The sequence below is a fragment of the Schistocerca nitens genome, chromosome 3 (assembly GCF_023898315.1).
Source record: "Schistocerca nitens isolate TAMUIC-IGC-003100 chromosome 3, iqSchNite1.1, whole genome shotgun sequence".
Taxonomy (NCBI): domain Eukaryota; kingdom Metazoa; phylum Arthropoda; class Insecta; order Orthoptera; family Acrididae; genus Schistocerca; species Schistocerca nitens.
In genome coordinates, this window is record NC_064616.1 from 418,194,010 (window position 1) to 418,206,537 (window position 12,528).

The 12,528-nt window shown below is 40.6% G+C and overlaps 1 protein-coding gene across 5 annotated transcripts in view; it reads right to left on the reverse strand.

The window, feature by feature from the left end:
- The window catches only part of LOC126248359 (histone-lysine N-methyltransferase EHMT2), a 267,727-nt gene that overhangs the window by 223,466 nt on the left and 31,733 nt on the right, over positions 1 to 12,528 (reverse strand). For 4 of the 5 annotated variants that reach the window (XR_007545465.1, XR_007545466.1, XM_049949278.1 and 1 more), the window contains exon 2: positions 4,507 to 4,656. The exons of the other annotated variant lie outside the window; for it this stretch is intronic. Coding sequence is in view for 2 of the 4 variants with exons in the window: in XM_049949278.1 (XP_049805235.1) it covers positions 4,507 to 4,656 (150 nt within the window). In the remaining 2 variants the exon portion in view is untranslated. The remainder of the gene's footprint in view (positions 1 to 4,506; positions 4,657 to 12,528) is intronic. 5 annotated transcript variants of the gene reach the window in all.

Below are 12,528 nucleotides of genomic sequence, written 5' to 3' on the forward strand. Positions count from 1 at the left end.
GCAGTAGATGGCTTGCCCCTGCCCTAAGGTAGCTTAAATCTTTATATCTGAAAACAAAAACCACTTTCATAGAGAAAATGCACAACCAGTTCAACAGCCTATGAACAATCCGTCAACATTTGAGGCAAAGATTTCGGAAGGCCATGCTTAGCACAGAGGGCCAGAAGGAAGGGGCCATTCCAACTGGATTTGAGCTACTGTCTGTAAGGCTCCAAAACTACAATTGGGAAGGGGAGGCGGGGTGCTCGTTATATAAAATAAAACTTTGTGTTAGCCTGATATGACCAACATGGAGGAGATGATGGATTCCTTTTGGGTTGGAATGGAATGAAGAGTGCCATGCAGCAGCAGTCTCCACAATAGTGCAGAGTTTATTATAGAGGGCAGTACCCAATAGGATGACATTCCATCTCTAAGTGAAACACGGTGTTATTTGCACCCACAAATCTGCACCTTGGATCAGCAAAGCGAATGGGGAGGGGGGGGGGGGGGGGGCAGTAATCACTCCTCTAAACAAACAGTCAGCCAGTTTATTTCCTGAGATACCCACATGACTTGAGACCCATAGAAAGACGAACGAGCAGTCAGCATGACTAAGTTGAGAGAGAAGGTCATGAATAGCAGAGACCACAAGGTGACAAAACTAACATCGGTGAATGGCCTGAAGACTGCTCTTTGAGTCACCGCATACCCATATGTGGTCAGGGGAGGTCAGTTTAATGAAGTGGAGGGCTCTGTTAATGAGTATAAGCTCCACTGTAAAAACATGACATGTTCCTGACCACCAGGGAATGTAAAAGTGTATCCCATCTTAAAGATGATCTTAGAGCTGTCAGTGTAAAATCTGGTAGCACCCTGAAGCTCCTGAAGAACTGAGTGTAAAAGACGCTGAAAGGTCACAGGTGCAACTGAGGTTTTAGGACCTTGAAATAGATCAGTCCTAATTCGTGGCTTGGACACCAACCAAGGGCCATAGGAAAAGAGGGGGGGGGGGGGGAGGAGGGAAGGAGGAGTGCACAAGAAAACGTGGAGAGTACATTCCAGGGAGGAGAGGGGGAGAGTCTGGCAGAGGGCTGTGAGGTGCAGTCAAACTGATAATCCCACCTGAGGGCAGGTAGTAGCAGATCAATGCCCCACATATGCAAAAAGGATGAGATACATTGGATGGCTAGGGAATTGCTGAATGGCAAATGCATACGAGACTGAAAAGGTAAGATACCCCTTCGACCCCTTCAACAAGAAGGTGGTCTATGGGATTAGGCCACACAGGCCAGCAGCCAGATCAACTACACAAAGACAGATTGGGTCTTACAATTTCAAAGCTGACTGCACCACTGAGAGCCATAATCCTGGCAACCATAGTCCAGTGAGGATGGAACCAGGGCCCAGTAAATATGAAGAAGAGCAGCACAATCCACACCCCAAGACCAAGAGGTGTGAGCAAGGAAGCAGAGAGCATTAAGCTTCCACATGCAACTATACTTTAATTGACGAATATGGAGCAGGCATGTCAGCTTTTTGTCAAAAAGGATGCCCAAGAAAGAGGACTGTGCAAAATAATCAGTGGGATGAAAACTGTCAAACAAAAATTGATAGGAAGCCTCAAAAGCCCCAGTCACAGAAGGTAAGTAAAATGTGACTGCACCAAGCAGTATTGTATGCCTTATGTATGTTAAAAGAGACTGCAATGAGGTGTTGGCATTTAGAAAAAGTTTGTCATGCTGCTATTTCCAGCCAGACCAGAGGGTTGGTTGTGGCTCGTCCATCCTGCAAACTGTCGAAAGACGTTGGGTTTTTGCCTAGCTTACTGATTGGGATGACAACACTATCTCACAACTGCAATGGGAAGACACCTTCGAGTGAAACACGGTTGAAGACATTCAATATATGTAGCCCTTCAGTAATATTCAGATATTGGATCATCTGATTATGAACTGAATCATAGCCTAGGGCCATATCATGAAATGAGGCAAGAGCCTAAAGCAGCTACCAGTCAGTGAAAGGTTCATTACACATTCCAGTTTGGCTTGGCAGGGAAGAGTGGTAAAACATATGGGGCATCTTCAGTTTGTTATTTCTGCAGTCGAAAGGTAGGCTGATCAAAAGAGGATACCGATGCTGTCACACAGTGAGTCACAAGGTGTTCAGCAACAACTGAATCATTGATAGAAGGACCACCTGGATGGACAAGGCCTGGAAGACTGAGCTTGGCCCAAAACTGGGATGAAGAAGCATATGTTCCCAAATTTGAGGCATAATGCTCCTGGTATTCCTTCTACTGTGTTTAATCAAGTAGCAAGCCTTAGCATGAAGTTGCTTAAAAGTAATAAGGCTGGTCTGTGAAGGATGCAGCTTGAAACAATGCAGGGATCTTCAGCAATCCTGAATAGTTAATGTGATGGCTTTGGTCCACCTTGGCACTGGCCAGCAGTGGAGTGGACCTGTAGAAAATGGAGCAGAAGTTCCAGTGGCATGGATGATAACATCTTAGATGTTTTACACAACCTCGTCAACGCAGTCTGACGGGGGAAGGGGGAGAGTGGGGTGGGGAAGAGGGAGGTGTAACACAGAGGCATACACAACTGACAACTGACTCTGCGAAGCACACAATGTGATTGTCAGACCATCTGGTATTGACAAGGAAACAATAGAACCAATGGAAAGTGGTCACTGTCACAAAGATTGTCATGTAACGACCAGTGCAGTAAAGCCAAGAGACTGGGAGAAAGGATTGTTTGAGCAATAGCTTAAAAGGCGCCATATAAGGTACCGAAGTGGGTAAGAGTACCATCACTGAAGAGGCACAGACCTTGGTCAGTGAGAAACTGGTCAAGTACAGGGAACACACCAAATGAAAAATCTTCAAGAACCAGGGAAGAACATTCTGTTATCAACATAAGTAGATTAAACAGTGACAAGACAACACAGATACACACAGTGTGCATCAGACAGTCCATTTGGGTAGAAGTCTTAGGTATAATTGTTCTGACTGTGCACTTGTCACGCAGTACTCAAGTCTTAGGAAACCAAATGATCCAATGAACACATTTTGACAACATTGTATGTAGGTGGATCACTGGCAGGTTACAGGCTGACCAGAGTTACCTTCTTCTGGGCTCAGAGTTGACTGTCAAAGAGTACTGGAAAGAAGAAACATTTAGCAGCAGTAGGGGCAGTGTCAACCATGGGCTACAACACAGTGCTAGGATTATAATATTACCTTACCTGTTCAAATATTTTCAAATTTCACAGTCCTTCTACTTGGTATAGACCTCATGGCAGCCTCTGGGTCACAGATTTCCAGTGTAACTTTGGCTTCAAGGGGTTGTTTTGTATTCTAAGTGATACTCCAGAAGCAGTCACCTCACAAAAAACTACTACTTGGCGGTGAAAATATTTTACCTTGCTACTGTGTGTGGACCCAGGGACAATTGGGTGGTTTTATGTTTGTGGACGTATTTCATTTTATCCCAACGTGTAATTCTCACCATCTGTTCATCTGACGCACATTTGTGGGATTAGATGTGTTTCCTAGGGGAACTATGACTGCTGTGGTCTACAGAGATGATATCCTGCAATGATACATATGCATTTCCCTGAAGGGTGATAATTCCGAAACACACAGGCCTCATTTAATTGATGATTATCTGCAACATGAGATCATCACATATATCTAGAGTAGCCAGCACAATGCCCAGGCTTAAATCTGATTAAGAATGTGTGGGGCACTTTACACTGAAGGATTGTGGCCCAAACACCACTCTCACGGTCCCTTAAGGACTTCCAGAATACACCTGTTCTGCAATGGAAGGCGTTACCACAAATCAAACAGTATGATAAAGTATAGTGAACTGCTGCGCATCCTATACACCCGACATTGACAATCTGTACGCTGCCAGTGAAAGGACAACACATACTTCAAGTGCCACCCATAGTTCACAGCCAGATTACTGTTATACCTTTTATCCTTTTCACACATCACAATACTGATATGCCAGCCTTTAGAGAATATGTCAGCGCCTTATCTCATATTGTTTCACTGACCTCTAAGATTCCCTAACTTATAGACACAAGTTTAATAGGAAAGGTTCAAAGGCAACATAATTCTATTAAGATGAAATGATGACTTTGAGGTGTGTTTCTGAGAAATGAAAAAGTTTAACAATATTATTTAAGCTCAATCTGTTATATTTTAGTATGAGTCTCTACAATAGCTAATACTGTTGAAAATTTGCAGACTTCCAGAGTCTCAAAAATGCACTCTCCTGGTCCTAAATCAAAATTTCATAGCTAAGCCACCTACATGTGAGTGAGTCACAGAACACAGAAGACCAACATACATAGGCAGGTAAATTTGGAACGGGGCCATAAATTGACTGCAGTGTAGAAGACACATTATTCTTCATAAACATGTGCATAACAAAACTGTTTGTGTAAGTATGACATTAGTATTTTGGATTTAATATAGGATATGATTAAGATTCGATTTATGATTTCATCACTGACCTGTGTATTTTTCCTCATCCTCATCCTCCTCCTCATCATCATCAACATCAACAACACCACCATCATCATCTGATAAAATCTCTCGCTTAATTTCTGGTGAACCAACATCAATTATACTGGAGATATCACTCTCAGAGTCACTTTCATACACTAAAAACAAAAACAAAACATTTACGAATTTTGGGGGAAAAACACACTGTTATAACTAATTACGTATCTTAAAAGTGGTAGAGGACAGCTGTGTATGTGGTAGCCTCTTCTCATTTGCAGAAGACAGTATGGAATGTCAGCTTCATTTATTAATGTTACTATGCCTCAGTTATATACTTTACTGTTTTAATTAATGCAGAAAATAATTACTCTTTTATAAGAACAGTGGTACCAATAAAGTGTTCAGAAACTGTTGGTAGTTAAACTTCAAATTCTAATGTGGGAAAGTACCACATTCAATTACCCTCTTCACATGGGATGTTTACATTTTGTTGTAACACTCTGCTTCCATTAATTAAACATCAAAGAATTTTTTTAAAAAAGTCATAATATACACTGACATTCTTGAAGTACAATTAATGAATTTTCAAATTAATGAATTTTCAGTTTCAAGAAGCAGCTCATTATATTAAAGATTTTTTTAAAGAAATGTTGATCCATTAGTGCACTAAGAATGAGCATCTACTACATAATGTTCACTTGAAATATTCCATTTTGATAGCAATACTGCATGACAGTAAAACTTCTATCGATTTTATCTTAATGGGAATGTCAACTATATGTAAGTTCTGCAGTGATACGGGAAACCTGTGCACAACTGAAATCTGCATTGTGAGTCAGAGATCTGAACCCCATATTGGCTTTATATGAATCCAGTGTCTTAGTCATTCATGAAACCACTAACACTTAAATCGATATTGTCATCAATTTAAAACTTTTTGTATATGGACCCTCCTGCAAACACCATAGTTCGGGTAGCTGTTTTACTGCCAATAGGCTCCGTTACATATTGTAACATGTTTGCCACCAAGTGTAGCTTCTTTGCACACTACTGTTAACTGTGTACAGACAGTGTTTGCTGCGGAATTTTATTATTGCATGTGTCTCCAGTTAAGATTGTTGGATGAACCATGATGAAACGAATTGTTTAGATGCTTTCACTTGTTCCACAGTTCTTCGGTCTTGTTCTTTGGCTTTATCATAATGAAACAGGGAAGAAAAATTAAGGTTTAACATCATCACAAACTGAGCACAAGCCAAGACTGGACCAAAATGTATGATGGGTCCTTTCCCATGGTACCATCATGGATTTCACTTTAAGTTACTTTGGGAAACCAGAGATAACCTGGTGGGAATTTGAAAACCACTCTCACATGACAGTTCAATGAACTGATTTTAATTCCATGTATATGTAAAAGAAGGATGGTTACATATTTAAAATCTTCAATATTCAAGTCAATTTAGATGGGGCACTAACTAGCCTGGATAAGAGCTGGCAAGACAAGTCGGTGTAGTCTCATCTGGGAAACAGTAAATTAGCAAAACCATATGAAACACTAATCATAATGATCAGCTTGGACACTGAATTCAACTTCTTGTGAGTATAAGTCCACAGCCTTAACAACAGTGCCACCTCGCTCAGTACACATGTGTTAAGTTGCCAGCAAGTCCAATAGTGAGCAACATATACCGGTTGTTACTGTCATGGTGAAGAGCAATAGGACAATACTCAATGCATATACAAGGGTTGCCCAGAAAGTGATGCATCGCATTTTTTTCCTCAGCCGATAATGCTACAAATGCGAAACATTACATATTTATTATTTAAAGTCTCTGGAGGAGCGCGCACAGTTTCTGTCCCTTCTGGCAGATAGCGTAGCTGCAGGACAGCTTCAAAATGGCATCTGTAGGTCATGTACATTACAAGCAATGTGCCATCATTGAATGTCTCACTGCAGAGAAGTAAACCATAGGGAATATTCACAAACACCTTGTGCAAAGTCTATGGAGCATCTGCTGTCGACAGAAGTACAGTTAGTCACTGGGCACGCAGGGTGAGGTCATCAGAAGGTGGTTTGGTGGAGCTCCACGATTTGCAGCAATCGGGGAGAGCACGCATGGCTGTCACGCCCGACATGTTGCAGCGAGCTGATACTGTCATTCGCGAGGACAGATGCATTACGACTCAGCGGTTGGTGCTGCATCTGTCAATCTGCAAGGGAAGTGTGGATGCAATTATCTGCACTCCTGGATATTCAAAAGTGCTTGCAAGGTGGGACCTGCGGTGTCGAACGGTGGACCACAAACTGCACAGAAAAAACATTTTTCTTGATTTGTTGCAAGGTTTTGAGGCTGAGGGTGAGGCCTCCTTGTTCTGGACTGTGACAGGTGATGAAACCTGGGTTCATCATTTTGAGCCCGAAACAAAACGACACTCGATGGAATGGCACCATTTTCACTCCCACAGAACAAAAAATTCAAAGCAACTGCTTCCGCCAGTAAGGTCACGATCACTGTGTTCTCGGACTGTGAATGTGTGAGTCTCATTGAGGTGATGCCAAGAGGTGGTACCATTAATGCAGAAGCGTATGTCAACACATTAACAAAACTTAAGACACGCTTCCGGCGAATTCAGCGCCACAGCAACCTAGGAGATGTTTTGCTGCAACACTTGGCCCCACACAAGTCTGAGGATTGCTGAACACATTGCAAAACAGGGTTGGACAGTGGTATCCTATCCACCCTACAGCCCTGACCTAGCCCCCTTGGACTTCCACCTGGTTGGGCCATTAAAAGGCTGCCATTTGTGGAAGACATTTTGAAGATGATGAGAAGGTGATTCACACAGGGAAGCACTGGCTCCGCCACCAGGAAAAGGATTGGTACCGACAGGGCATACACATCGTGTTTCGCATTGGAGGATGCCGTAGAAAGGGATGGAGATTACATGGGAGAATAGGGTGTGTAGATAAAACACCACTATTTCGTGTGTGTAATTCTCATTATGTTCAATTGTTAAAGAAAAAAAAAATGAGGTGCATTACTTTCTGGGTAGCCCTCGTATAAGTTAGAATGGCTTTGTCTGTCTCAGCGGCTAGAAAGAATAATTCATGTACAGTCTGTTGGTTAATTTTACTGATAGAAGCTAGTTCTATTTCAAGGCACTTACCCTCTGGCAGATGCACGATTTTCCTGTCATGATAGTGTGGTAACAAAATGCAGGTAACATAATAATACAACACAGTTGGATACTGGCAGGTGACATCCTCTACAAATCAAATGGAGTATTTGCAACAGTATTCAGTAGAATATCATATATTTCCTTTGGCTTTGAATTAGGAGGAGGGCAAACTAGATTTTTTGAATAAGTCCTGAAACACCAACACAGTCCAACAAGAACATGTCCAGATGGTTAACTAGAACACATCTATATACCTCACTTGTTGCAGTGCTTTCACAGCCGTAAGAAGCTCTGCCCCAAATACTGTGAATTAATTCAGTATATGAATCTGGAGCACAGCTAGGAAACAACCACAGACCTAAGATTGCCTTGACTGATGATTGATGACTGGAGTAAATTGCAATCAATATCTTGTGAATAAACAGCATTTTCTTTTTTTTTTTCAATTTTTACATCTCTCACACATAGACTTAACAAAAGCTTGTATATTATAAAGATTCACTGTTTATGGGGAATTCCTGTATGAACATTTTTAAGATCAACAGTCATGGGCAGAAAAGCAAGTGATTGTTGCAATGGCAAAAAACATGTCATTCCATGAGGAGTTCCTGTCAGATTGACAACTGGCACATCTATGCTCTGCATAAAGCATCATTGTGTGTTTCCATCTGTGAACTCAAGTGTAGTGACTTCAAAATTCTAAAATATAGCTTTTATGAAATTTTAGTAGACAGGCTCCTGCCATCACCAAGCCCCCTCTCTCCACTGTCATCTAAGTTCTTTCATTCCAAGCACTTTATAACCTAAAACACGGAGGGCACTTTTTAGTAAATCCCTCCTTATTACAGCTCAGTGTGATATCCCACAGATGCTGCTGTTACTTTGTGTATTTACAATAATTTGATGACCAGTATTAATGACGTACGGGGAGGATATGTGAGAGATGTACTGACCTATAAAAGTATTAGCTAACCAACTTTTGGGTTACTTCAATGGTGCGCATTCTAGATTCAAGCTACATGACTATGTTAATCAACATCTACAAGCTATAACTAGTTGCAAATATATTGAAAAACATAATCAAATGCAACTTAATTCTTATTTATTATTAATTACTGTAGACCACACTTTTGAAAATGTTGTGAATACTCACAAAATATCAAACTACTTCCTGAGAGAAAAGGTGTGTGTGTGGGGAGGGGGAGTCCAATCAGATTACTGGCAAGCTAAAGAATTACTTAAATTACAGAGTAATTGACCATAATCACCACAGATCATGCCACATTGCACAAATACCCATTAGAGAGGTGGAGCAGTGGTTAAGACACTGGACTCATATTCAAGAGGAGTGCACTCAGAATCAACTTGTGGGCATAACCAGTTTAAGGTTCTTTGTGGTTTCACTACAATGCCTACCTTTGGAATTATATTAGGATGGTTCATTCAACACCACCACTGTTGATTTTCCCTGCTCTTGTCCAACTAAGCTTATGTACACTTTATATTGGTACTGATGTTTGACAACAAAACTTCCTTCAGACTCGGTCTGTTTTGCTGAAGGCTAATCAAGATCGAAATCCTCTATTCTTTACATATATTTACAGAAGGGAAACAAATCTGCGCGTATTACTTGCAACTGAAAACTCCGCACAACAATAGGCGAGCGTCATAAAAGAAAACAATTTTCACGACGCAACATTGTTCCTTTACTTTGTTTGAAATAGCTTTATTTGAACTGAAAGGTGTTGATTAAGAAGAGGAAAAACCGGAATAAATATCAGACCCCCCAAATGAGCACTTACTGATTATTTAATTCATTCATTTCTGGGATATTATTACGGCAATTTCTTACAGTGATTTGAGAAAAATTACTTCCCTGTATGAGTCTTCCAACTATAAAATAGTACATACCAATATATATTTTACTTTGGGCTATAAGCCTTATTTGAGTCACACTTTCCATCATTGCTTCTGGAAGTTTCTACAATAAGTAATATTAACTTCTTTAAAAACGAAAGTTGCAAAGATTGTTATTTGAGAATGTGTAAGATAAAGATATTCCAAACATTTTCTTAGGCTAACTGCACGCAATAATTAATACTCTGACTGCATTTTGTCATCCCTCTAGCATTTAAAACAGCATAAATCGGCCACGAACATGACGTAGCAGTAAAAAAGAAAAAAGGCTTATTTTTAAATTGGTTATTGTTCTTCATTAACACCTCCAAAATCAACTTCCTAATGCATCCCCATTTACTGAGCACTTTTAGACATTCTTATTAATATTGTTTCTTTAATTTATTCAGTTTAAGGCATATTAGAAAAACCTATATTTATTTAAGTTTTTTCTCCTTTCAGGCACCATACGATGACATTTGCAAGCGTTATCTTCTTGTACAAAGGTTTGTACATAACACCACTTTTGTCAATATAGCTGTTTTGGCACGTTACGTACAACGTAAGATGGTAATTGTTTTTATACCAATTTACAGTTACTCTTGTGTAGACCAAATTTTTTCATAATAATTAAGTAACTGCGATTAGCGGGTGCTTAGAATTCTTTTAGAGCATACAATCATTTCTTCATGGGAAATGATTTTATTTTATTTTAAATGAGTCTCCAGTAAGTACTCTAATGTATTCTGTCTTATGGATCATAGTGTTACTTTTAATTTTTTTCTCTGCCTGTAATAACTGTCCTCATTCTTCGTAGTTCACAACATTCAGATATTTCACTCTGCTTGCGTGCAAGAAAGGTACAAGCACATATAAATAAAGGAAGAATACAGTGAGAGGTTTCTTTTGGATAAGAGCCTCTTTAGAAATCACCCTGTACCCAGACAAAATATCAGCCTGGTTGCTCTCTCTGTCTCGCAGCAACAATGTTCTGAAAACTGACAACTGGGAAGAGAGATTGTGTTTTTTGCAAATAGTATTTTCTTATTCGTTGTGTTATTCGCAAACTGTATTTTCAAAATAGTTATTAGTTTGTAATTACTTGTTGCTTCGAAAGTCCTGCGATATAAGTTCGATCCCCTGCCTGCAGACATCGTGAACTTCGTACAGGGGCCATAACGCAACCCGCACAGCGAATCCTTTGCGCAGGAACCATAATTGGGCAAGTGATGTTCCACGTCAATCTTCCGAATAAATTGTGAAGACGCCCTTCATTCCCTCAGTGGTTCAATTTTAGAAATTTCTAGCTCATTGGGTGCCCATGTTTCATACGACATGTTTCCTCATATTTCATGTCTCTAGGAGTTACGGTTTAGACTGGACGTTGATGCGTCACTATCAGCTTGTTCTTACAGACACTGATAAACCAAAACATTATGCCCACTGGCAGCCGCGACGTTGGATGCCGCATGCTGGCTTTGTGGGCACATGTCGCGGTGACTAAAGTATGTTAGCGGAGGAGAGACAGACGGGATCACTCTAGCAAAGATGATGATGATGATGATGATGATGATGATGATGATGATGATGATGATGATGTTGTCTTCAGTCCAGAGACTGATTTGATGCAGCTCCCCATGCTACTCTATCCAGTGCAAGCTTCTTCATCTCCCAGTACCTACTGCAACCTACATCCTTCTGAATCTGCTTAGTGTATTCCTCTCTTGGTCTCCCTCTACGATTTTTACCCTCCACGCTGTCCTCCAATGCTAAATTGGTGATCCCTTGACGCCTCAGAATATGCGGTACCAACTGATCCCTTCTTCTGGTCAAGTTGTGCCACAAATTTCTCTTCTCGCCAGTTCTGTTCAATACCTCCTCATTAGTTATGTGATCTACCCATCTAATCTTCAGCATTCTTCTGTAGCACCACATTTCGAAAGTTTCTATTCTCTTCTTGTCTAAACCTATTTATCGTCCATGTTTCACTTCCATACATGGCTACACGCCATACAAATACTTTCAGAAACGACTTCCTGATACTTAAAAAATGGTTTAAATGGCTCTGAGCACTATGGGACTTAACTACTGAGGTCATCAGTCCCCTAGAACTTAGAACTACTTAAACCTAACTAACCTAAGGACATCACACACATCCATGCCCGAGGCAGGATTCGAACCTGCGACCGTAGCGGTCACGCGGTTCCAAACTGACGCGCTTAGAACCGCACGGCCACACCGGCCGGCCCCTGATACTTAAATCTATACTCGATGTTAACAAATTTCTCTTCTTCAGAAACGCTTTCCTTGCCATTGTCAGTCTACATTTTATATTCTCTCTACTTCGACCATCATCAGTTATTTTGCTCCCCAAATACCAAAACTCCTTTACTACTTTAAGTGTCTCATTTCCTAATCTAACTCCCGCAGCATCACCAGATTTAATTTGACTACATTCCCTTATCCTCGTTTTGCTTTTGTTGATGTTCATCTTATATCCTCCTTTCAAGACATTGTCCATTCCGTTCAACTGCTCTTCCAGGTCCTTTGCTGTCTCTGATTGCTCTGTCATCGGAAAACTTCAAAAGTTTTTATTTATTCTCCATGGATTTTAATTCCTACTCCGAATTTCTCTCTTGTTTCCTTTACTGCTTGCTCAATATACAGATTGAATAACATCGGGGATAGGCTACAACCCTGTCTCACTCCTTTCCCAACCACTGCTTCCCTTTCATGCCCCTCGACTCTTATAACTGCCATCTGGTTTCTGTACAAATTGTAAATAGCCTTTCGCTCCCTGTATTTTGCCCCTACCACCTTCATAATTTGAAAGAGAGTATTCCAGTCAACATTGTCAAAAGCTTTCTCTAAGTCTACAAATGCTAGAAACGTAGGTTTGCCTTTCCTTAACCTATTTTCTAAAATAAGTCGTAGGGTCAGTATTGCCTCACGTG